This window comes from Salmo salar, chromosome 21 (assembly GCF_965601325.2).
Source record: "Salmo salar chromosome 21, fSalSal1, whole genome shotgun sequence".
In the NCBI taxonomy this organism is placed as follows: domain Eukaryota; kingdom Metazoa; phylum Chordata; class Actinopteri; order Salmoniformes; family Salmonidae; genus Salmo; species Salmo salar.
Genome location: NC_138311.1, coordinates 1,865,215 through 1,892,336, shown reverse-complemented (window position 1 = coordinate 1,892,336; position 27,122 = coordinate 1,865,215). Strand labels below are relative to the sequence as shown.

The 27,122-nt window shown below is 42.1% G+C and overlaps 1 protein-coding gene and 1 long non-coding RNA gene across 3 annotated transcripts; both read left to right on the top strand.

The window, feature by feature from the left end:
• The first annotated feature begins 7,395 nt into the window (after positions 1 to 7,395).
• uchl3 (ubiquitin carboxyl-terminal esterase L3 (ubiquitin thiolesterase)) lies at positions 7,396 to 17,563 on the top strand. Of its 2 annotated transcripts, NM_001146602.1 has the most exon segments (9): positions 7,419 to 7,536; positions 7,715 to 7,726; positions 10,670 to 10,798; positions 11,208 to 11,364; positions 12,739 to 12,824; positions 13,054 to 13,101; positions 13,308 to 13,383; positions 13,992 to 14,050; positions 17,246 to 17,562. In NM_001146602.1, coding segments are annotated over 9 exon segments (693 nt in total). In that variant the 5' UTR covers positions 7,419 to 7,494; the 3' UTR covers positions 17,330 to 17,562.
• Positions 17,564 to 24,710: 7,147 nt separating this feature from the next.
• On the top strand, positions 24,711 to 26,918 carry LOC106581619 (uncharacterized). The gene is made up of 3 exons (XR_001323138.3): positions 24,711 to 24,854; positions 25,928 to 26,023; positions 26,718 to 26,918. It is a non-coding gene; the product is annotated as an uncharacterized LOC106581619 (long non-coding RNA).
• Positions 26,919 to 27,122: the final 204 nt, after the last annotated feature.

Sequence of the window (27,122 nt, the reverse complement as noted above, 5' to 3'; positions counted from 1 at the left end):
CTCCCAACGATCCATCGTCTGCAGCACGCGATCCATGGCGGTGCCCAGACGTTGCAACATGGTCGCGTGCTGCTGAGCGCGCTCCTCCACTGCAACAGGGAGGGCGTCTGCTCCTGCTGACTCCATTCTTCAGGTGAGTGATTCTGTACTAGTCTTGTGTGGAGCTGGTGTAGATAGTCAGGCGCAGGACAGCAGATATGAGTAATCAACGTTTTTTACTCAAAAATACAAATTTACAACGTAACATAACGAGCCCACAAAGACGGACCGAATTACAATAAACAATCACTCACAAACACAACATGGGAAACAGAGGGTTAAATAATAAACAAGTAATTGGTTGAGTGAAGCCAGGTGTGTAAGACAAAGACAGAACAAATGGAAAATTAAAAGTGGATCGGCAGGGGCTAGAAAGCCAGTGACGTCGACTGCCAAACGCCACCCGAACAAGCAGAGGGACCGACTTCGGTGGAAGTCGTGACACATATACAGTGATTCGCATTGGGGGCATTTGCATTAAAACCCACATTTAATGCAAATGTCACTCAAATATGAACAAATATGAATCAAATATGTGTCAATATCCATGAATGATTATTGACACTTTTCTACTATTACGTGGGGGACTTTTATTTTGAACATTTCTGGAATTTGGTGACTCAGAAGTACTTTTTTGGTGTTGCTGATGAGACGCTGATCATGTGATGAGTTCTCAAACCAAATGCCCCACTTGTGCTGCCACTGGACACTGAAAAACAAGTAAGTTAACCTTTATTTATTGTGATTTAAATTAGTTTGTAGTAGTTAAGTGTTGAGTTAGATTACATACTGTAGTTACCTCAATCATTATTTCAAACAACTTGGGTGACTTCACAGCAATTGGTAGCTAGCCGAAATTTAGCTAACTAAATACAAAATCCCCCTAGAATCAGCCATGCCTCATAGTCACGTCATGAGATTTGTAAATTAAAGAGGAATTTAATAATACGAACTGAATGGTGTTTACCCATCTTCACATTTAGAGTTTCTGGCGCAGCACAGAAATGCCCTTATCCAAATGGTGTGATAAAGGCATTTCCTAACAGACCTGCTAACTTTTTTGTTGTTACTTTTAAGTTTGGAACCAATATGCAGTACCTCCAGCAGGGTGAGATGCAAGAACCATTCTTCTGCCAGCTCATGGACAAGTTACAGTATTCACAGCCCTGTCTAATGTAATTGTATTGCTGGACATTTTGAAACTTCATGTGTTTGTATTGTTAAAAAAAATTACAAATAAAAATAAATGTATGGTTTAATATGCCTTTAATGTTTGTTTTAGCTGTTAGTGATAAAAAGTGTTACTACATTTGTATGTACATCACTAAGCATTTATGTATGTGTTATAAATGACCAAGTGGGCCTGACTATTAACCTCTTAAAAGTAATGGCAAAATGTAGATTTCCACCTAAACTCAAGTGACTAGGTAATGAGAATCGGGCAAATTACTTTCACGGTGGCAACTGCCTTACATATAACAGCTATAACAGTGATCAGAGCTCCACGTATGTTTGTTGTTGTTGAACACTGTCGAACGCCGAAACCTGAACTAAAGACCTCGGTTTAAAAGCTGACAGTGTTTTTATATACTTTTATTTTAATTTGAATTCTGCTTCTCTGTTGGGCTAAATTGCTGTGAGCGCTGCTATCTGTCCCGGGATCCTGACAGATTCTGTTTTGGGGGAGAGACGCGAAAGCTTGCCTAGCTGGCTCGGCGGTCTATTGAACGTTTCCAGCGTTGCACAAGGTATGTTTACTTTGCTTTGTTCCAGGACTATGTGGACCGCGCTGACTTTCAATGTAGCAACTACTTGCTTGCGGAGGACTACTCTTAGCAAGCAAGTAGCAAACCTACATAAGCTACTGGGGAACCCACGCCCACCTACTTTTTCTTCCACCCCAGTAGCCGGACGCCGGACGTCTGGTGGAAGTTTCACTGCTGTGTCGGCTCTCCACAACCGACTGGCCGGTGGTAGGCAGGTTTCAATCCCCGAAGGGGTCTCCCCCTTCCCTGGAGAATGGAGCTGATCTCGACCCAACCGACCAGCCATGGGGGTATGTCACTTGCCGTGGAAGTCAAAGAAGGCATCCTCTGGTAACGGGGATCTCCATGGAGATGTTGAGCCCGGAACTGACACAGACACAGCTTTGCCACCCTGGATCCAGAGGTTCCGGAGCCTTCGTCCGTGGTGGCTTCCCAATCAGGATCAGAACCGTCTTCATCCTCGGTTCTGTCTCCCTCTCCGGTGGCTTCTATCACGGGTTCAGATCTTCGGAGCTCCGAGCCTCACCGGACCATGAGGCTGCCTGAGAGACGGCCCATTCAGCATCACCAGCTGTCATCATAGGCAGCTCTATGGTGAGAAACATCTCGGTCCCAAGGCAAAAACCCTGTGCTACCCAGGAGCACGAGTACAGGACATAACAAGGCTGCTTCTGACTGTTCTACCACAGAGTCCGGGAGCTGACACTGTCGTAGTCCATGTGGGATCGAACAACATCAGGAGGGCTAGCTCGGAACCTTTGAAAATTGAACTTAAATAACTGATTTTAGCACTAAAAGACTACAAAAAACAGCCAATAATTTCACGCCAAGTACCATCGTTGGGCCGTGGTTGTGAAAGATTCAGCAGACTGTTGGCATTACACATTTGGATAAAAGACTACTGCTGGAGTCACTTTTATTGATAACTTGGACACCTTCTGGAAACAGAAGATACTCTACAGGAATGACAGAGTCCATCTAAATCATCTTGGCTGCTGGACTCTCCACGCATTTCAAGGCTGCGTTGAAACATTGACTGGTAAATGATCCAAGTCCAGCTCAGTTAATCCCTACCATTGTGATAATGAGTCGTCATAATGCTGCATCAAATGTACACCACTTTATGCAGCTCACCCTGCACTATCAGCTCCAATGTAAATAACATGAGTAAGTCTACCTGTCACGTTCGTCGTAAAGATGGGACCAAGACGCAGCGGGAATGTGAATACTCATCTTCTTTATTTTGAAGAAAACCAAAATAAACACTTACACAAACCACCAACGAAGAAACAGTCCTGTGAGGCACACAGCTACACATGGAACAACTACCCACAAATCCCATAGACAAAACACCCCTATTAAATAGGACCTTCAATTAGAGGCAACGAGAAACAGCTGCCTCCAATTGAAGGTCAAACCAATAAACTAAGCATAGAAATAGACTAACTGGAACGAACATAGAAATACACTAACATAGAACATGAACCAAAAACCCCCGAAACACTCTAAACAAACACCCCCTGACCAAACTACAATAACAAACAACCCCTTTACTGGTCAGGACGTGACACTACCTCTGATAAGCTTCCCAGTAAAGCATTAAAAACAATTAAGCAACCCAGAAAAGTGCTAAAAATAGCCTATATTAACATAGCCCAAGAAACAAGGTCCATGAAGTCAATAACTTTCTTGTAACATATGACACTATACCTCTGAAACTCACTTAGATAATACCTTTGATACAGTGGTAGCAATACATGGTTATAACATCTACCGAAAATACAGAAATGCCAATGGAGGCAGTGTTGTGGTCTATATTCAGAACCACATTACTGTAAAGATTAGAGAGGATCTCATGTTAAATACTGTTGAAGTAATATGGCTACAGGTTCATCTGCCTCACCTAAAGGCCATTCTTGTGGGAAGCTGCTATTGACCACCAAGTGCTAACAGTCAGTATCTGGATAATGTGTGAAATGCTTGATGTATGTGATATCAACAGAGAGGTATATTTTCTGTGTGATTTAAATATTGTCTGGCTTTCATCAAGCTGCCCACTCAGGAAAAAACGAACTGTAACCAGTGTCTGCAACCTGGTTGAGGTTGTCAGTCAATCTACCAGGGTAGTTACAAACAGTACAGGAATGAAATCATCAACACCTATTGATCACATCTTTACTAACGCTGCAGAAATTTGCTTTAAAGCAGTATCCAAATCCATAGGATGTAGTGATCACAATATAATAGCCATACAGTGGAGAAAAAAGTATTTGATCCCCTGCTGATTTTGTACGTTTGCCCACTGACAAAGAAATTATCAGTCTATCATTTTAATGGTAGGTTTATTTGAACAGTGAGAGACAGAATAACAACAACAAAAATCCTGAAAAACGCATGTCAAAAATGTTATAAATTGATTTGCATTTTAATGAGGGAAATAAGTATTTGACCCCCTCTCAATCAGAAAGATTTCTGGCTCCCAGGTGTCTTTTATACAGGTAACTAGCTGAGATTAGGAGCACACTCTTAAAGGGAGAGCTCCTAATCTCAGTTTGTTACCTGTATAAAAGAGACCTGCCCACAGAAGCAATCAATCAATCAGATTCCAAACTCTCCAACATGGCCAAGACCAAGTGTGATTAGGGAATGTAAACCAGGTGTGCGGGGAACAAGACAAAACAAATGGAACAATGAAAAAAGGAGCGGCGATGGCTAGAAGGCCGGTGACGTCGACCGCCGAACGCCGCCCGAGCAAGGAGGGGAGCCGACTTCGGCGGAAGTCGTGACAGGGTAGCGGTTTTGCTTTTTTCCATTTTTACTAACGACATGCTTTGACTAAAGCCAGAGTGTCTATGTATGCGGATGACTCAACACTATACACAATCAGCTACTACAGCAACTGAAATGACTGCAACACTCAACAAGGAACTGCAGTTAGTTTCAGAGTGGGTGGCAAGGAATAAGTTAGCCCTAAATATTTTAAAAACTAAAAGCATTGTATTTGGAACAAAACACTCACTAAACCCTAAACCTCAACTAAATCTTGTAATAAATATTGTGGAAATTGAGCAAGTTGAGATGACTAAACTGCTTGGAGTAACCCTAGATTGTAAACTGTCATGGTCAAAACATATTGATGCAGTAGTAGCTAAGATGGGGAGAAGTCTGTCAATAATAAAGCGATGCTCTGCCTTCTTAACAACATTATCAACAAGGCAGGTCCTACAGACCCTAGTTTTGTCGCACCTTGACTACTGTTCAGTCGTGTGGTCAGGTGCCACAGAAAAGGACTTAGGAAAATTGCAATTGGCTCAGAACAGGGCAGCACGACTGGCACTTGGATGTACACAGAGAGCTAATATTAATAATATGCATGTCAATCTCTTCTGGCTGGAAGTGGAGGAGAGATTGACTTCATCACTACTTTTATTTATGAGAGGTATTGACATGTTGAATGCACCGAGCTGTCTGTTTAAACTACTGGCACACAGCTCGGACACCCATGCATACCCCACAAGACATGCCACCAGAGGTCTCTTCACAGTCCCCAAATCCAGAACAGACTATGGGAGGCGCACAGTACTACATAGAGCCATGACTACATGGAACTCTATTCCACATCAAGTAACTGACATAAACAGTAAAATTAGATTTAAAAAACAGATTAAAAGAATATCTTATGGAACAGCGGGGACTGTGAAGCAACACAAACATCGGCACAGACACGCGCACAGACACGCGCACAGACACACACACACACAGACACACACACACACACACACACACACACATGGATCTAGTACTGTAGATATGTGGTAGTGGTGGAGTAGGGGCCTGAGGGCACACTGTGTTGTGAATGTATTGTAATGTTTTTAAAATAGTATAAGCTGCTTTAATTTTTCTGGATCCCATAAAGAGTAGCTGCTGCTTTGACAGCAGCTAATAGGGATCCATAATAAATACAAATACAAATAGACATACCCAAAAGTAACTGCTATTCATGTGTAATTACATGATTCTGATATGCACATTTCTGACAATTTGCCTCGGAACCTTGAAAATGCATGGACCTACGTGACCGAGGACACTCAACTAAGGCACAAGGAACCCTAAAAGCGTCCCAAATAAAGAAACACAGCAAGCCATCTAAGACCAGAGAGGATACATCGAACTCCACCATATTGAAGGCTCTGAATCAACAACAAACTTCAATGCAGGCAATTTTCAAACAAGCAGTTAGGAAATCCCTGGAGGAACTACATTTTGGGCTAAATTAAATCTTTAATCACTTAAGGATATGGTGGAAGTCTCCAACACGTCTATCTTTAAACTCTCAAACAATATTGCCAGCCAATCTGTCACATGCAAGTCTCTGGAGCGTGTTGAGATGCAGGTTAGTGCCAGGGCTGCTACAGATGACATAGCCACCTGCCGAGATGCGGTGAAGCAACTGCGGGAGAAAATGACGTCGCTATAACGAAACAGGAGTAGACCCAGATGCAGACACAGGACGTAGATGATTCGAGTCTCAGAGATGTAATATATACTGTACAAGGAGTAGGCAAATGGCAAGTTCAGGACATGCAGAGATCAGAAATCCTAATAAGAGTCAGGCAGGCGAAGAACGGCAGGCATGCTCAGGATCAGGAACGCCAACAGCGGCGGACGAACATCTGGTCCGAGGGTATGCTGACTTCTTCCTCTTCCTCAGGGAAGGAACACTCGAAGGGCGAGAGACCGGTGGCCGAGCAGGGAAGGGTGTTGCGGGGGTACTCCACCCACACAAGTTGCTGGCTCCAGGTGGTGGGGTTTGTAGAGACGAGGCAATGAAGAGTCGTCCGCAGGTCCTGATTGGGGATGAAACCCGGAGAACAGGCTGGCCGATGACACAATCAGGGTGCAGAATGCCTTCCAGAACCTGGACGTGAACTGAGGACCACGATCGGAGACCTTGTCGACCGGAAGTCCATGGATCCGGAAGTCGTGCTGCACCATAAGATGGGCCGTCTCCTTGGCTGAGGGCAACTTGGGAAGGGGAATGAGATGTGCGGCTTTGGAAAACCTTTCCACAACTGTAAGGATGGTGGTGTTGCCATCTGACAGAGGGAGACCAGTGACGAAGTCCAGAGACATATGGGACCAGGGGCGATGAGGAACAGGGAGTGGTTGAAGGAGGCCAGCCGGAGCTTGCTGCTGAGTCTTGTTCTGTGCGCAAACAGTGCAGGAGGCGACAAATACGGAGATAAGAAATGATGGCAGAAACATTATGTACAAAATAAGTTACAAATAACGCAAAAAAACACACACAATAGCACAATGTGATAGGAAAGCATCCAACAGGAAAGTGTGATTATTGCCAGGAAACAGAGACTGTGGAGCATGTATTGCTACAGTGTGGGCAGTATCAGAGGGAAAGAGAGGGGCTGAGATCTAGTATGAGTGAGAAGGGTATACATACAATTCGTTTTTTAAGAGCAACGGGGCTGGCAGGTAGGATTTAGTTTCTCCATGTCTCTGGCCCACACTCCAGTGTAGTAGGTGGCGGTAATGCACCATAACGTTGGTTGCTAAACGCTGATAAACCCCACCGAAGAAGAAGAAACGCGCTTCTTCTGTTTCGCTGAAAAAGAAGTTGGAGCTGTTTCACTTTACTGAAGATTTTAGCTAACTAACTATAATATCATTAGAAATGAACGGCCAGCGCTGGTTGCCACTGGAAGCCAACCCAGATGTAAGTGTACATACTTTGTATTTATCCAATTTTGCTAAACATGTCATCACAACTAGTTAGCTGCTTCATTCATTCAATCTCACATGAGTTGGCTAGCTAATTTATTCTAGCTAGCTAGCTATTGCTGGCAGGTTTGTCGAAGAAAAGCTAACGGCTTACTTTTTGTTCTTTCTTTTAGGTGATGAACCAAGTGAGTAAGTCGTATCATCTTTCTAAACCCATCATGGAGGGTTAAAGTGTTGCTGTCCAAGGATATCGGAATCTCACTCGCAGATTCCATGCTAAATAATAGCGAGCTAGTTAGCTAGATGGCTAACAACACAGTATCCAGCTTGGAGGATAGCTAGCTAGTTATAATATTTAATAGCTAGCTAACTGTGGCTAGTTATCAAAAGCGGAGGTGCTGTTCAGCTTAACTATCGACCCTCTAAAAATAGCATATCCAACACGTTATGCTTGCATCAGCTGATATTTAACCCCTACTAATAGCAGCGAAGTAGCTAGCTAGACAGCATTGCCATTGATATTAGACAGTTGCTCTTTGTTTTAGAGCTGAAAGATGATTTTGATGGTGAATATGTAACTAGCAAGTTCTTAGAGCCAATAATTACTGCAGTAAACATGCACATGATGCTGACGAGCTCCATATACAAATAGAGAACAGAAGTCAATCTGAATCCAAAGTTGGTCGAATCAAATGTGATTATTTTACCTGATTTAAATTACCAATGCTTAGGCTTCTGGTATTTGAATAAACCCTCCTCCTCACAGCTGCCGTGTCCCTTAAAGTTGATGATGTGGTTGTTACTGACAAGAAGCACATGGCTGTGCTCTTTAATCATCAGGATTCCTATTTGACTCAGCCATGCCTCATTGCCCGTCCAACATTTCCTCATCTCCCACCCCTTCTAATGCAACTAGCCCTGATGCATCTCCCTCTTTTTCCCCTGCCCCTCCACAAAGTTTCTCCCTGCAGGCAGTCACTGAGTCTGAGGTGCTAAAGGAGCTCCTTAAACTTGACCCCAAAAAACAATCTGGGTCAGATGGTTTAGACCCTTTCTTCTTTAAGGTTGCTGCCCCTATCATGCCAAGCCTATCTCTGACCTTTTAACCAGTCTCTCCTCTCTGGGGAGGTTCCCATTGCTTGGAGGCAGCCACCATGGCGTGTCCTTTATTTAAAGGGGGGAGATCAAGCTGATCCTAACTGTTATAGGCCTATTTCTATTTTGCCCTGTTTATCAAAGGTGTTGGAAAAACGTGTCAATAATCAACTGACTGACTTTCTTAATGTCTATAGTATTCTCTCTGGTATGCAATCTGGTTTCCGCTCAGGTTATGAATGTGTCACTGCAACCTTAAACATCAATGATGCCACCATTGCCCTTCATTCTAAGCAATGTTGTCCTGCTATTTTTATTGACTTGGCCAAAGCTTTTGATACGGTGGACCATTCTGTTCTTGTGGGCCGGCTAAGGAGTATTTGTGTCTCTGAGGGGTCTTTGGCCTGGTTTGCTAACTACTTCTCTGAGAGTGCAGTGCATAAAGTCAAAACATCTGCTGTCTCAGCCACTGCCTGTCACCAAAGGTGTACCCCAAGGCTAGGAAGCTCTCTCATCCATTTATATACAGACATTACAGTCTTATACTCAGCTGGTCTCTCCCCGGAATTTGTGTTAAACGCTCTACAACAAAGCGTTCTTAATGTCCAACAAGCTTTCTCTGCCCTTAACCTTGTTCTGAATACCTCCAAAACAAAGGTCATGTGGTTTGGTAAGAAGAATGCCCCTCTCCCCACAGGTGTGATTACTACCTCTGAGGGTTTAGAGCTTGACGTAGTCACCTCATACAAGTACGGCTAGACGATACATTGTCCTTCTCTCAGCACATATCAAAGCTGCAGGCTAAAGTTCAATCTAGACGTGGTTTCCTCTATCGTAACTGCTCTTTCATCCCAGCTGCCAAACTAACCCTGATTCGGATGACCATCCTACCCATGCTAGATTACGAAGACTATAATTTGTATATCGGCAGGTAAGGGTGCTCTCGAGCGGCTAGATGTTCTTTACCATTCGGCCATCAGATTTGCCACCAATGCCCCTTATAGAACACATCACTGCACTCTTCTGTAAAGTGGTCATCTCTGAATACCTGTCGCAAGACCCACTGGTTCATGCTTATTTATAAAACCCTCTTAGGCCTCATTCCCCCTTGTCTGAGATATCTACTGCAGCCATCATCCTCCACATACAACACCCGTTCTGCCAGTCACAACCTTGTGAAAGGTTCCAAAAGCACACACATCCCTGGGTCGCTCGTCTTCTCAGTTTGCTGCAGTTAGCGACTGGAACGAGCTTCAACAAACACTCAAACTGGACAGTTTTCTCAAAGACTCAATCATGGACACTTACTGACAATTGTGGCTGCTTTGCTTGATGTATTGTTGTCAGTGCCCAATAATGTATGTAGCCTGTTTTATGCTGCTGCCATGTTGTGTTGCTACCATGTTGTCATGTTGTGTTGCTACCATGCTATGTTGTCGTCATAGGTCTCTCTTTATGTAGTGTTGTCTCGTCGTGATGTTTTGTCCTATATTTTTGTTTAATTTATTTTTAATCCCAGCCCCCATCTCCGCAGGAGGCCATTTGGTAGGCTGTCATTGTAAATAGCAATTTGTTCTTAACTGACTTGCCTAGTTAAAAAAAAAAAAAAAAAAAGTACATTGCTGAAAGGATAGTGTGGCAGCTACAATAATGATTTTTATTTATTATTTAACCTTTATTTAACTAGGCAAGTCAGTTAAGAACAAATTCTTATTTACAACGATGGCCTACCCCTGCAAAACCCTAACCTGGTCAACGCTGGGCCAATTGTGCGCCGCCCTATAGGACTACCAATCACGGCCGGTTGTGATACAGCCTGGAATCGAACCAGGGTCTGTAGTGACGCCTCTAGCACTGAGATGCAGTGCCTTAGACAGCTGCGCCACTCGGGAGCCTACATGATCACCTGCTGATTTATACATGTTCATAAAATATAAATTAGGATATCAAGTTAAAGCACTCCTGAGCTTTGCCCTGCCCATTGCATTCCTATTTTCATGCATGATGATTTAACTCCAATATTCTTCCCCAAGTTTCTGCGTCAGTTGGGTTTGCTGCCGACCTGGCAGTTTGGCGATGTGTATGGGATGGACCCAGAGCTTCTGAGCATGGTGCCCAGGCCTGTGTGTGCTGTCCTGCTGCTCTTCCCTGTCACAGAGAAGGTAGGTCTGCTCCAGCTTCTCCAACCTAATGTGTGTTTGTTTGACTTAGGCTATTTAGTTAAAAGGAGTCACAGCTGGTGCCGTCTTCTATTCTATGCCAAAAAATATACTCTATTGTCCTGATTGGTCAACCTGTGTTTTCAGCGAGTGTAAAATGGTCTTTTACAATTGAAAATTATTTGACAGTCAAATATACTGGTAACCGCATGTAGAGTTGTGGTTTTTGTCGTTGTTTACCACAGGTGCATTATGCAATCATTTTGTAAATGTATTTATTAACATTCTAGAATTAAAATAAACAATCAGCCCTAGTAACTACAGTAGAATATAATGGAATATAATCGATAGAAGAACACATAAGTTAGGAAAACAACATGACACACTTTCCCTCTCCTCTCCCATTTTGCAGTATGAGTCTTTCAGGCTGGAGGAGGAGGCCAAGATCAAGGCCCAGGGCCAGGATGTCTCCCCAGATGTCTACTTCATGAAGCAGACAATCGGCAACGCCTGTGGAACAATAGGCTTAATTCATGCTGTGGCCAACAACCAGGAACATCTGGAATTTGGTACGTGGCTGTCAAACCTTGGATGAAGTTTCCCCTATGTACAGATCTAGGATCACCTTCCCCAATCCCAATGAAAAACCCTACATCACCGATCACAGGGCGGTGACTGTCCTTATTGAGATGGCGAGGGAGAAAATGGCATATTACTGTAGTCCATGATGGCTTTGATAAATTGAAAAAATGAGGATGTGAAAAATGTAATTGCGTTGTCGTTCAGGAAAAGTATTTCACTAATTTAATCGTAGAAATGATTTTCCTGTAGTGGCAAGATTAATTTAGTCAATAAATCATTTGCTTTTCCTTTCTGTGCCACCAAATGTTTGCATATAGGCTACTGGTAATGTTACCAGGGCCATGTTCAGTTGCAAAACATTCTCGAACATTGCAGATAGAAAATCCATGAATAGATGTTGTTCCTGTTCCTTATTCAACACGTCCTGCTGAACGCGCCCCAGGTTGTTAGCTATAGCTAGCTAATGAGGTAACACGACTGAATAAGGTGTGTCCTAAACAGTCTGTTAACAGTCTGACCCGTAAGTAGCCTAGTTTTAGAACGGCCCGCGATATGCTTTATGAATGCCAAATTCGGCCCGCCAATGTGCGACAAGGGAAAAAAGCACAGCTCTAGTATTATGGATCATATCTTTTGAATGATCAGGGCTAGAATCAAGCTGTTTTCTCTGAGGAAAAGAGGGAGACTTGGCTACGTTTGTTACAGAACCTGGCTATGAAATGCAGTGGGGAAAGTGGGACAGTTGAGCGAGACTACAAGTTCAAAGACGGCCTACTTTTCTATACTAAAAGGGAGAAAAACATAAACTGTTGTTTTTACGATTGAACTCAATGCTGCTTTTATTTCTAATTTCGTAAGGCACCTTATTTCTTAACCAGGCAAAGGGTATAGGCTGGTGGTGGACTGGTTAGCTACCGGGAAACAAGAGCGTTGCCTGTGCGATGTGTATAATCTGAGCCTGAGCGGTGCCTGTCTGCCCACACACATTGCTTGCTCACCAGCTGATGTAGTCTGTGTGTGGCGCGTCCTTTCCACTGCTGAAGTGAACTGTTGCCAATATTAATTGTGCTTATCAAGGAAAAGCTCTTAATCTCTCCTGAAACTCTTGTCCAGTCCATTTAGTAGTCAGATTTTAGTCACAGATCATTTCATCTCTTCTCATTTTAGTCAACTGAAACAAATTCATTTTCTTTTGGTTATAGTTTTTTCTGGGTCTATTTAGTCAGTTATTAGTCTCGTCAATTGCCACTGAAAAGTAAGTGTTTGACAAATATTTTTGTCACTTTCTGTTGACGAAATGAACACTGCTCAGTGATATAACTTTCTGTATGTTTCATGCTTATCTCTACTCGTCCTCCCAGAGACTGACTCTCCACTGAAGATGTTCCTGGTACAGTCCACTAAACTGAGCCCAGAGAACAAGGCCACCTTCCTGGAGAAAGATGAGGTATTTCCATCAAAATCTTCATCATACAAAGATGATAGTTTATCAGATTAGTGCTAGTGGGTCAAGACTAGTGTTTAGAAACATTTTAGTGCTTAGCTTGGTAGTTACCAGGGTGTGCCTATAATAAGTGGTGGCCACGATGACAATGCACTGAGTGGATGGTGTCATTCTAGCCATAGGAAAATGATGTGATTGAAATTAAATTGGATGATGTTTTCTTCCTTTACAGAGCATCCGTGTTACACATGAATCTAGTGCACAGGAAGGACAAACCGAGGTGAGTATTAATTTTAAGGGTTTTCTAAAACAACTATTTTGAACATGGTCAAAGGCAGTCAATAAGTAACTACAGGGACACCTTTTTGAAAGAGAGTGAAATAGGAAGCTACTACCTAAATTTGCCCTTTTGTAAACTCTTATTTTCGTCTTTTATTTGCCCATACTGAACATGACCCAGTTGTGCTTTTATTTTTTGTTTTATAGGCACCGAGCTTGGATGAAAAAGTGGACTTGCATTTCATTGCTTTTGTGAATGTTGGGGGACATTTATATGAATTGGGTAAGTGAAACACCCCTTTCCACTTGAAATGCTTTGCAGTAGACCTCTCAATAGATGCAATAAGATACACAGAAATGGGTTTGGTAACACTTCTTATGAATAAACTCTTCAAAATGCCTTGTAAGCACATTTTATAATGCGTTTGTAGCGGACATGAGGGGTAATTTCCCCAAGGGATCATTTTCTTTTGGTCTCATGGTCAAGACATTGGTTTCTCCTAATGGTCAAGACAAAATGTTTCTCCTGTGGGAGACCAGGATTCAGATCCAGCCTGTGATAATGGCGCCCAACGTGGGGTGGCGTCTCGTGGAGAGGCTCATGGTCCCGTGATGAGGTAGCCCAGCCTGTGTCGTCAAAATCAGTCACCCTTAGCCCAAGGGGGAATTTCCTTCAGATCCCGTCCGTGACATGTTCATGAGCCCCATAAGTTATTAAAAACATGCTTATAATGCATTATTAAGAGGGTATTCTTAGGAAGTGTTACCATGAGTTTTCTATGCATGTGATCCACATTACAATGGGATTGTTCTGAGACTTGCCGAGTCACTACAGTGTGATATTGATCATGCGCAATAGCATTTGTTTCTCATCTTGTGTTTTCTTTCAAGATGGCCGCAAGCCTTTCCCTATTGCCCATGGGAAAACATCAGAAGTCCGCTTCCTTGAGGTAAACGACTAATCAATGCATCTCATTGTAAAGACTCAATGCAATGATGGTTTGGTAGAGACAACCACGGCCTTGGGTGAATGAGTGGCGGCTATTCAGAAAGCGTTTCCGTGTTGATTACTGATATTTCCATATTCAGTAGGTGTACCTTACCTGCATTGTTATAATCATGGGTGGAATTGGAAAGGGAAATCACTCCGGGAACTTACTTACTTAATCCACAAGAGAGCACCACTGTATCCGCTTTGCAGCCCTCTGGGAATCGCCAGGAATTCAGATCCAAACAAATTTTTACATTTTGAAATTACTTTTACTTTGGGAACTCAGTTCCCATAATAGGACTGGGAAAGGTGTAGCATGGATATTGAGAACAGTCTAAAGCAGAAGCATAACATGTCATTACACTTCAAAGTCAGAGTGGATGGCAAGTAGGCCTACAGTAGGAATATCAATGACAATAGTCAACTCACTTCAATTGCAGCATTTGGAGTTGCATGGAAAAGAGATTTGCTGTGACTTTGTTGGGCAATGTAAACATTAACAAAGGTCTGGGGCTTGTTCATAAGGGTGATAGATTACTTTCAGATTTAAAGCCTTGGATTTTATAACATTTTTACATCTTTTAATTTCCATCTAGTATATTTTATCACCACACTGTGGGAATATTCATCGAATTTGCTGTAGGCAGCTGTCCTTCATGTTGACTTTCATACGCTTCAAGTGACATTGCTATGGAGTTGCAAACCTCTTCCATTTCGCTTAACAAAAATCAAGCTATGAAGTGTGAGTTGTGTGAAATGTTGATAGTCGTTAAGGAGGAAGAATGTGCCCAGATCGTTGTTTGTCGATGTGCATTCAAAATGTTGAGCTGAAGGATGGGATCATCACAATTCAAACTGAGATGGCACAACTGAAAAGTAGACAGAATTTTCGCAGAGAGGATGCGTGGATGCGGCCTACAAAAATACGCTCTCTTGGGTTGGGTCTGCCATTGACACAGACCAGGACATACTGAGGTTGATTTCCCAAACATACAGTAACACAACAGCGTTTCAACCACCTCTACCCCGATGCCATCTACCTAGTTGGTGACAGTCGCCGGTTAAGGTAAAAGCCAGGTAGAAGAACGAGCTGTTCCTGGGCAATACATTTCAGCCACATACAGAGCTGGAATCTCCACTCCCACAGCAGGATTCGCAAGAAGGTGTCTCGTGCGCAGGCAGCGATCCCAGCATACCAGGGACGTGTGGGTAATGAGCGATCCGCGGCTCCCAGTCTGAGATTAGTTCAAGGCACCCCTCGACTCCAAATTCCAGCAACGTTCGAAACGGGGGAGCAGCAGGAGCTTCGTCTGACAACCTTATTCTGAAAATAGGCACATTTTCTTCATTTCCCCCCCCCAATTTTCGCTTAAAATGACATACCCGAATCTAACTGCCTGTAGCTCAGGACCTGAAGAAAGGATATGCTTATTCTTGATACCATTTGAGAAACACTTTGAAGTTTGTGGAAATGTGAAATGAATGTAGGAGAATATAACACATTAGATCTGGTAAAAGATGCAGGGGTTTTTTAGCATTTTTTTTGTTGTATTTTTTTGTACCATCTTTGAAATGCAAGACAAAAGCCATAATGTATTATTCCAGCCCAGACGCAATGTAGATTTTTTTTTTTGCAGGGGATGTGCAAACTTTTAGACTGATCCAATGAATCTTTGCATTTCTGTTCAAAATGTTGTATCAAGACTGCCCAAATATGCCTAATTTGGTTTATTCATCCTTTTTCAAGTTCATAATTGTGCACTCTCCTCAAACAATAGCATAGTATTCTTTCACTGTAATAGCTACTGTAAATTGGACAGTGCAGTTAGATTAACAAGAATTTAATCATTCTGCCCATATCAGATATGTCTATGTCCTGGGATTTTTTGGGGTTTCTTACAACCTCATGCTAATCACATTAGCCTATATTAGCTCAACCGTCCTGGGGGGGATGGGGAAGCACAGATCCTGTAGAGGTTAAAACAACTGTCAGGGTAGAGCACATCACTTCTAAAATTAGATCATACGAATTAACACGTACTGTGCTGACTGAACACAAAACTAAAATCTATTTTCCAACATTGTTATATAGGCTACATATGATAAGACACAATTATTACACCTGCATATTAACAAACACAATTTTAACATGATCATCACAATGTAGTACAGCACTTATTCATTAATGAATGAATGCCTGTGCGAAGTTGCTGTATATTGGCGGGAACTAGAACACGCTGTTGTACACCTCGATCCAGAGCATCCCGAACATGCTCAATGGGTGACATCTCTGGTGAGTATGCAGGCCATGGAAGAACTGGGACATTTTCAGCTTCCAGGAATTGTGTACAGATCCTTGCAGCATGGGGCTGTGCATTATCATGCTGAAACATGAGGTGATGGCGGCTGATGAATGGCACGATAATGGGCCTCAGGATCTCGTTACAGTATCTCTGCATTCAAATTGCCATTGATAAAATGCAATTGTGTTCATTGTCTATAGCTTACGCCTGCCCATACCATAACCACACCACTACCATGGCGCACTCTGTTCACAACGTTGACATCAGCAAACTGCTCGCCCACACAACGACCATCTGCCCGGTATAGTTGAAACTGAGATTCATCCGTGAAGAGCACATGTCAACATGTTTGAGGTGTTGGCAGCTCCATAAGCTATTCTCATTGAGCAGTGGCAATTATAATCTTTATCCATTGCAGTTGTAATCTACTAGAAAACCAAAATGTTCCCAGACTGCAGATTGAAACGATGATGGAGAATCTTCCTGGTTTATCGACCCTGCCACTCACCATCGTACAGAATTAGTTCCCGGCTGCGACTCACAAAGGACAGTTGGACAATTAAGATTAGAATTTTGATGACTGTGCGTATAAACTCTAGTTGTTTTTAACATAATAGCTTGAAAAAATAAATAGTAATGAGCTCATATTTACTCGAGGCATACATCACAGCGTAGGAATAGCCTATAGTGTTTTTCATTTATTTTTGTATCTTTTTATGTATTCATTCAGTTTGACAGTACGGACCAAACAGAGGTGCCTGTACTCAACACCCCTAGTTTGTGCTAATAATTAGGACCCTGGTTTTAATCGTATAATGTATCAAGGTGTGTTTGTTTTGTCTGTGTTGCAGGATGCGACAGAGGTGTGTAAGATGTTTATGGCTCGGGACCCCCAGGAGCTTCGCTTCACAGTGGTGGCCCTGTCCAAGGCATGAACACAGCACTCACCGAACAAGAGAAGAAAATACAACTGCCAATAATTCTCAAGTGCTGAATTTTGTTAGCTCATTAGCATTTTTACTGAGTAGGTTAGCATGTGGTATGATGACAAAAAATTAACTGGAAATATATATATATATAATTAAAGTAAGCTAAGCGTGCGAGGAATCAGTAGCCTGTTTCTAAAAATACGATTGTCAGATTAAAAGTTGTCATGCAACTGAAAGTTATTGAAGTGTGTGCCATCACTACTTCCGCATTGCCCCTTAGTACTTTGAATGATTTAGGCTGAAGTTGCTCCGAGACACTGTCCTTGGGTCAGTTTTACATTTTCCAACTAATGGTTAAGGTTAGGATTGGGTAAGGTGATCCTAAATCTGTACCTAGGGAAAACTTCACCCAGATCACTTACAACTCTGCTGTATTACTGTAGCGGTAATTGAGCTTTCAGTTGGACTGTTCTGACCATGCACTAAAGTATACAGGCCATTAGGCAAGATCTCCAAACTCCTGTAACCTTTCAAAGATGATACTGACAGGTGTGGTAAAGTGTATGCAAAAACTAAATTGTCACAGGATGTTTTTATATTCCTGTGTAGAAATTAGAAATACAGAAAAGTGTCAGTTTCATTGACTTGCAATGTATTGAACTATGTATTTAAAGGCCCAATGCAGATGTTTAAAAAAACAAAAAAAACTCTAAACCATTTCTCTGTAACAATTAAGTACCCATACTTAATTTTCAATTAAAATGATTAAAAAAAGAAACCGAAATTGGGGAAGGGAAAACTGAAAACAAGCTGTTATTGGCTGAGAGGTTTGGAACTGTTTTTCTTATTGGTCTATTAACTAATTTACCTCCTGGTCATGTCACCAGGCAGAACAAAACTCCATCCCATCACAACCGGCTGAAATTTCAGGTCTTTTCAAACAGCTCTTACACTAAAAGGGCATTATCAATTTCACAGCACTATTCCAACCTCATTGTGTGGAAATGTATATAAAACAGGAAAATCAGTTTTGACTGCAATGGGCCTTTTAAGTATGTTTGATTATTGATTGACATGGGGAGTAGTTAAACAACATGATATAGCTTCTACCACGGTGCCTACCTTTTGTAAAAACTGGCAAATTAAAATACCAAAATGATTGAAATCCTACTTTGTGATTTCACTCGCACACACCCTATCTATCATGTAGCCAAATGACTAAGAGTAAATATTTTACCTTTGTTTTCATAATGAAAACAAGACAATATGACTATACATATTTAATATAATGAAAACAACAAACCTCTTACTTAGTCACTTGGATACATGCAATATAATATACATTTTCATAAATGCCTTGTTTGTTAGAATGTCACATTTTTTTGGGGGGGGGGTACAGTTTTTATTTGCTTTGGGGGGGGGTTACAGGTACAATATTTAAATTCATATTTGATATTCTGTTATATTTGACTGGGCTGCCACTCAGAAGAAGAAAAAAGAAAAAACATTACAAAAGGTAAATAGCTACAAACTTTTGATAATATTTTTAAGTTTAGGTAGTAATTCTGTATATACAGTGCATTTGGAAAGTGTTCAGACCTCTTAAATTATTACACATTTTATGTTACAGCCTTATTCTAGAATTGATATTTTTTCCTAATCAATCTCCCCACAATACCCCATAATGACAAAAACAGGTTTTTAGACATTTTTGCGAATTTATAAAAAATAAAACTGAAATATCACATTTACGTAAGTATTCAGACCCTTCACTTAGTACTTTGTTGAAGCACCTTTGGCAGTGATTACAGCCTTGAGTCTTCTTGGGTATGAGGCTACAAGCTTGGTGAGCTTCTCCCATTCTTCTCTGCAGATCCTCTCAAGCTCTGTCAGTTTGGTTGGGGATCGTTGCTGCACAGATATTTTTAGGTCTCCAGAGATGTTCGATCGGGTTCAAGTCCGGGTTCTGGCTGGGCCTCTCAAGGATATTCAGAGACTTGCTCCAAAGCCACTCCTGCGTTGTCTTGGCTGTGTGCTTAGGGTCGTTGTCCTGTTGGAAGGTGAACGTTCGCCCCAGTCTGAAGTCCTGAGCTCTCTGGAGCAGGTTTTCATTGAGGATCTCTCTAGTTTGCTCCGTTCATTTTTTTTCCCTCGATCCTGACTAGTCTCCCAGTCCCTGCTGTTGAAAAAAAACATCCCCACAGCATGATGCTGCCACCATGCTTCACCGTAAGGATGGTGCCAGGTTTCCTCCAGACCTGACTCTTGGCATTCAGGCCAAATAATTCAATAGTGGTTTCATCAGACCAGAGAATCTTGTTTCTCACAGTCAGTCCTTCTTTAGGTGCCTTTTGGCAAACTCCAAGTGGGCTGTCATGTGCCTTTTACTGAGGAGTGGCTTCCATCTGGCCACTCTACCATAAAGGCCTGATTGGTGGAGTGCTGCAGAGATGGTTGTCTTTCTGGAAGGTTCTTTCATCTCCACAGAGGAACTCTGGCGCTCTGTCAGATTGACCATTGGGTACTTGGTCACCTCCCTGACCAAGGCCCTCCTCCCCCAATTGCTCAGTTTGGCTGGCCAACTCTAGGAAGAGTCTTGGTGGTTCCAAACTTCTTCCACTTAAGAAGGATGGAGGCCACTTTGTTCTTGGGGACCTTCAGTGCTGTAGACATGTTTTGGTACCCTTCCCCAGATCTGTGCCTCGACACAATCCTGTCTCGGAGCTCTGCGGACAATTCCTTCGACCTCATGGCTTGTTTTTTTCTCTGACATGCACTGTCAACTGTGGGACCGTATATAGACAGGTGTATTTCTTTCCAAATAATGTCCAATCAATTGGTAAGCACAGGTGTACTCCAAGTTGTAAAAACATCTCAAGTATGATTGACGGAAACAGGATGCACATGAGCAACCCAGGGATGTGTGTGCTTTGGGGACCTTTAACAAAATGTGATTGGCAGAACGGGTGTTGTGTGTGTGGAGGATGAGGGCTGCAGTAGGTATCTCAGATAGGGGGGCCTAAGAGGGTTTTCTAAATAAGCATCAACCAGTGGGTCTTGCGACGGGTTTACAGAGGAGTATAGAGTGCAGTGATGTGTCCTATAAGGAGCATTTGTGGCAAATCTGATGGCTGAATGCTAAAGAATATCTAGCCGCTGAGATGAAAGAGGAGCGATTACGATAGAGAAAACCAAGTCTAGATTTAACCTTAGCCTGCAGCTTTGTTATGTGTACTGTGTAGCCATACTCCCAAGTACGTGTATCAAGCTCTAAATCCTCAGAGGTAGTAATCACACCGGTGGGGAGAGGGGCATTCTTCTTACCAAACCACAGACCTTTGTTTTGGAGGTGTTCAGAACCAGGTTAAGGGCTGAGAAAGCTTGTTGGACACTAAGAAAGCTTTTTTGTAGAGCGTTTAACACAAAATCCTGGGAGGGGTCAGCTGAGTATAAGACTGTATCATCTGCATATAAATGGATGAGCGCTTCCTACTGCCTGAGCTATATTGTTGATGTAAATTGAGAAGAGCGTGGGGCCTAGGTTTGAGCCTTGCGGTACTCCCTTGGTGACAGGCAGTGGCTGAGACAGCAGATGTTTTGACTTTATACACTGCACTCTTTGAGAGTAGTAGTTAGCAAACCAGGCCAAAGACCTCTCACAGACACAAATACTCCTTAGCCGGCCCACAAGAATAGAATGGTCTATCGTATCAAAAGCTTTTGCCAAGTCCAAAATAGCAGCACAACATTGCTTAGAATCAAGGGCAATGGTGACATCATTGAGGACCTTTAAGGTTGCAGTGACACATCCATAACCTGAGCGGAAACCAGATTGCATACCAGAGAGAATACTATAGATATCAAGAAAGCCAGTCAGTTGATTATTGAGAAGTTTTTCCAACACTTTTGATAAACAGGACAAAATAGAAAAAGGCCTTTAACAGTTATGATCAGCTTGATCTCCCCCTTTAAATAAATGATTAACCGTGGCTGCCTCCAAGCAATGGGAACGTCCCCAGAGAGGAGAGACCGGTTAAAAAGGTCAGAGATAGGCTTGGTGATGATAGGGGCAGCAACCTTCAAGAAGAAAGGATCTAAACCATCTGACCATGATGGTTTTTTGGGGGTCAAGTTTAAGGAGCTCCTTTAGTACCTCACTCAGTGACCACCTGCAGGGAGAAACTTTGTGGAGGGGCAGGGGAAAAAGAGGGAGATGCATCAGGTCTAGTTGCATTAGAAGGGGTGGGAGATGAGGAAATGTTGGACGGGCAATGAGGCATGGCCCTAGTCAAATAGGAATCCTGATGATTAAAGAGCTCAGCAATGTGCTCCTTCTCAGTAACAACCACATCATCAACATTAAGGGACATGAGCAGCTGTGAGGAGGAGGGTTTATTCTCCAGGTCTTAAACCATTTACCAGAACTTCTTGGGGTTAGACCCACAGAGAGAGAACTACTCCTTAAAGTAACTAACTTTTGCCTTCCGGATAGCCTGAGTGCACTTATTTCTCATTTTCCTGAACAAGAGCCAGTAAGCCTAAGTATGCGTGTGCCAAACCTTTTGCCAACTGAAATTCTTGAGGTGGAGTAACTCTGCAAGATCACGGTCGAACCTGTTTTTAATTCTCATTGTTAACAATACCACTGAAAATATCAAGCGTCTTCGACAGTGGGGATCTGATTTTGAACCAATTTACAGATGCCATGAAGGAAGGCTTGCTCATTAAAGTTTTTTTAGTCAGCTTCTGTGACAAATCAGGACAGGTCGTTTCACTGAGCAGCCATTACGAACACAGGCTGTAAAACAGTGATCACTAAGGTCATTACAGAAAACACCAGACTGATACCTGTCAGGATTATTTGTGAGGATAACATCAAGGACTTTTATTACTGTAAGCGAAAGTTATTAAAAAATATATGGATTAAAAAAAAAAAAATTGTTGTTATGAAAACAATTAGAATTGAAACATATTGAAAATGATTTTGAAAGCATTCAGTTGATATTTGCATCCAATCTTAAAGTTTATTTGGTCAAACATATTTTCACTCTCAGTTCTTGTCCTTTCCCTTGCGATGACCATTTTCCCCCCCACGTTCAAGTAATCTTTTCTCTCCACTGAGTTTTGGTACTCTGCTGACATGGAGGGGTTAGGGGGAATGGGCGTGTCCATGGAGCCACAACGTTGGAGTGACAAGAAACACTTGGTGAATCCCAAACCACCCCATCACCCTTACCAACTCACTCAGAAGGCCCTCTGTGTCACATGTTGCTGATGAAACTCTAAAGGGCATGGGCGGATTGCCCGTCTGGCAATTCTCGCAAATTACATCTTTTATAAGGGTGGGCAGGTCGAAATTGACAAAAATATAAGTGCCTTCAGAAAGTAATTCTCACCCCTTGACTTTTTCCACATTTTGTTGTGTTGCAACCTGAATTTAAAATGGATTACATTGAGATTTTTTGTCACTGTCCTACACATAATACCCCATAATTTCAAAGTGGAATTGATGTTTTTCAAAATGTTTACTACTTAATTAAAAATGAAAGGTGAAATGTCTTGAGTCAAAATCAAATCACATTTTATTGGTCACGTACACATATTTAGCACATCAAATCAAATGTATTTATATAGCCCTTTTACATCAGCTGATATCTCAAAGTGCTGTACAGAAACCCAGCCTAAAACCCCAAACAGCAAGTAATGCAGGTGTAGAAGCACGGTGGCTAGGAAAAACTCCCTAGAAAGGCCAGAACCTAGGAAGAAACCTAGAGAGGAATCAGGCTATGAGGGGTGGCCAGTCCTCTTCTGGCTGTGCCGGGTGGAGATTATAACAGAACATGGCCAAGATGTTCATAGATGACCAGCAGGGTCAAATAATAATAATCACAGTGGATGTCGAGGGTGGAACAGGTCAGCACCTCAGGTGCACATGTTATTGCAGGTGTAGCGAAATGCTTGTGTTCCTAGCTCCAACAGTGCAGTAATATCTAACAATTCACAAAAATACACAAATCTAAAAGTAAAAGAATGGAATTAAGAAATATATAAATATTAGTACAAAAAAAATGCATGAAATGAAATGTATGCATTCACTACTGTAAGTCGCTCTGGATAAGAGCGTCTGCTAAATGACAAATGTCAATGTAAAAATGTAGGACGAGCAATGTCGGAGTGGCATTGACAAAAATACAGTAGAATACACTATGAAATGAGTAAAGCCCATATGCCACTGGTTAAGAGAAAATGTAATTGTTTTGTGGCAGAACAATATGAAGTTCAATGTGTTGTTGTTGTTGTCTTGGTCAGTTTAGCTCAGCAAATGCCACCCTCTTCAATCTGCCGCCATAGGCAGCCGCATAATCCTGCCTAATGAGCGGGCCTGCCTTGCCTGTATTAGAGGACCGATATAGCCCTCTGCAGGCCTGGACATTTTTTTTCTCACAAAAGTAGTGCACTTGGCCTTTACTACTCCTGTATTAGTGGAACAATACAGCAGTCTGTGGCACAGGGAGAAATGTTTTTATCCCAAATTTGCAGCACCATCACCCCCAAATATCTTCCCGCGGCTAAGCGAACCCCACTTTTACATCGGCACATAGAGTATTTTTTTCTAGAAGCCAACATGTAATTCATATGCAGTGTATTGCATTGCAGTGAATGGAGTGGGTGGAGTAAGGAGTTACCAGTACTCTGTATTAAACTTGTTGCCCACCACACCTAGACCAATTTAAGTTTTGTAGACTCTAGTAATTCCAATTACATACTATATATATGTATTTTATCAAAAGTGCCTACAACAATATATTTCAACATAACAGCATTGGTGTGAAGTAAAAAAAAAAATGCTGGTATAAATAATACAATATTTAAAATAAAAGTATGTCAAATTATCTTTTTTTTGTGGTTGCAATGATGTGAAAACCATTGTAGTGTACTAGTGTAGGTGCAAAAAAAAATCTATATTCCCAAAGTTTAGCATGTCTTTATCTCAAATCTGCGACAGTACTGCCAGCATAACATCTTTATCCCTCATTAATTATAGAACGTTCATATTTCAAGATTCCCGAAAGGACAGTCTCTTTGGCGAAGGACAGGAATGGCAAGGAGTGGAATGTTGTAGTTGAACAGAGACAGCAACCAGGCCAGCCAAGGTCAAATTTGCTCTCAAAGTTGTAATTCAAGACTGATAGTTAAATTTAGCTGACAGTCTCGTACCTACATCTGAGGAGGAACGACTACTGTCCAAAAAAAGCACCGCTAATAAAGTATGGTAGGCATACGATGGCTCAAGTGAGAGGCTAAAGTAATCACCTGCTCCGCCAGGTGGCGTGATAGATCCAGTCGAGAAAAGTGCACGTCAAAGGTGGTGCTGTTGCTTCGGAGAGTGGAGGAAGAGAAACATCCTGACGCTCAAGCGGCAGTTTCGGTCGGATGGTACATTTACAGTTCTTTCTAAACCTTCAGATAGCCCACTAGGGCCGAACAATCTAGGGAATAATCTGGCGGGTGTGTAGTCGAGACCGAACAGGTAGGTCAAAATAAATTTTGGGCGCGTTCGTAAATTCACTTTGGCTATCTATTCCGAATGTGGCAGAGCGCAGAATAACTGATGCATTTACCAACGCTCAACAGCGGTTGAATATGGCCGGTGCCAGTAAACGTCGGCAAAAAAAAAACGTTATTAAATTGTCGCCAGCAGGACAGTTACATTCACCAACGCACTGGATAACATGAAAACAGCCTAACCAGCTCTCCTTGGGCGAGTAAAACGGTCAGATTGAGGTGTTATCTCATTTGTGTCTGGGAGTAATTTGCCAGTTGGCTTGGGTGCTTGACTGCCGTTGGGATCAACCTCTACTCCTCGGCCAGAGCGTCTGGACTTGCTCTGAATTTACGAACATACCCGTTCTTGCGTTCTCCCAGGGTAGTATCAATAGCAAGATGAACAATGTCAAGTTTCACTTAAGATTGACTAACCTAAATGTTACATGTGTAGATTTGTGGTGTGCCAAGTATCTAAACTTCTCAACTCCAGAAATCATCGTGGAGTTGAGGTAAGCCTAAAGTTACTTGGCAATGGTGTAGAGCAGATGGAGAAAAGATGCTCAACTGTTGAGCAAAGGGATGCTTGTTTGTACATATCCAAAGGATACATTTATTTTGACTGGTTTAAATCATGCCAATAGAATATAGTACAGTATGAATGCTATTTTTTATTGTAGTTTTATCTTTTCCGTTGCACCTGTTAACTTGGCATCCCACTGGGCCACACATCAGTTCAATGTCTAGTTTTGATTTACATTTGGTTGAGTTGTCAACTAAGGTGAAATCAACAAAAAAATGGGACCATGTTATTTGATTTAGGTTAAAAGTCAGGTGAAAAAAGATTACTTTTTTCAAATCCAATCAGTTTTTCCACTTGATTCAACATCATCACATTGCATGTTTTGGTTGAAATGATGTGGAAACAATGTTGAATGAATTCGTTTTTGCCCAGTTGGATAATAGCCTAAACAATTGTTTTTTAGGCTATTTCTTTGTTGTACAAACTAGAGGACATCTAGCTGTCACATGACAGATTTCATTGATTTAATTGATCAGATCTTAGTCGGAGCTTGGAACTGTTCGATGGAGTGGCGAGAGCAATCATCCATCAGCTGCGATTCTGCCTTCTTGGAGGCACAGATATGGGTGGAGGTAAGAAGAACCACAAAAATATTTAACTGTAAACTTTGTAGCCTACCTCTGTCTAGTTCTATTGAAAATCCAATGCACTAATTCAGAGTTCCCCAAACTTGGTCCTGGGTTCCCCCTTGGGTGCAAGTTTTTTGTTTTTTTGACCTAGCGCTACACAACTGATTCAAATAATCAAAGCTTGATGATGAGTTGGTTATTGGAATCAGCTGTGAAGTGCTAGGACAAAAAACATGAGGCCCCAGGACCACGTTTGGGAAATCCTGCACTAATGGAGCAAAAGTCCCAAAAAGATATGTGTGTTTAAAAGGTAGGCCTAATTTAGACTTCATTGCGGGCAGAGTTATCCAACTGAGAGCCTTGCGGATTCACTTGTGCCAGCTCATTCCCAAAATTATGAAATGTGTACATAGTAGCCTACTCATACTTCGTTTACACAGGCAGCCCAATTTTGATATTTCTCCACTAATTGGTCTTTGACCAATCAGATCAGCTATTTTGCCAATAATTGGGCTAAAGATCAGTATGGGTCTGCCTGTGTAAACGCAGCCATAGAGGCTGTGTCTACACTTGACACTTACATGCCACTTCTGCTACCAGAATAAGATCGCATTGAAAAGACCGGTCTAGATGTGCAAAAGTCGCATTGTGATCAGATTGTGTTCAAATCTGGAATTTCTGTGAATTTCTCCTCAAGCTGGAAGCAATCAGGCTACCGAAAGCGCATCATTTGGCGACGTCATCAGCACTCCACCCACAAGTCTCCAGAAAATGTGTCGGAGCAAGAGGCATCTTTTTTCATTAAACGTTCCTAGTGTGTGAGGAAAGTGTTTGCTGGCTTCATAAATGCTAGCCAGCTAGCTTATTAGGATTTTTTTTTTGGGGGGGGGGGGGGCTAGAGTTAAGTGAACCACTTTACAAAGCTTGCAGGCTAGTTATAGAGTTTAGCTGGCTAGTTAGCTACAGTAGTTGGCTACTGCCATCAAGTTGTTGTTTTGTTATCATATTTGGCCTGTTCCACCGTTTGCAGAATGCATACAGGCATTTGATTATAGTGCGGGAAAAGGGAATAGGGACACAATGTGGGCAAGGTAGACACATT

Bases quoted from the DNA above. Each gene is read 5' to 3' on its own strand.
- uchl3 (XM_082966894.1), top strand. From the start codon at position 7,495: ATGAACGGCCAGCGCTGGTTGCCACTGGAAGCCAACCCAGAT. The intron at 11,365-12,738 runs GTACGTGGCTGT...TCGTCCTCCCAG, and splicing joins CCAGGAACATCTGGAATTTG to AGACTGACTCTCCACTGAAG. The intron at 13,384-13,991 runs GTAAGTGAAACA...TTTTCTTTCAAG, and splicing joins GGGACATTTATATGAATTGG to ATGGCCGCAAGCCTTTCCCT.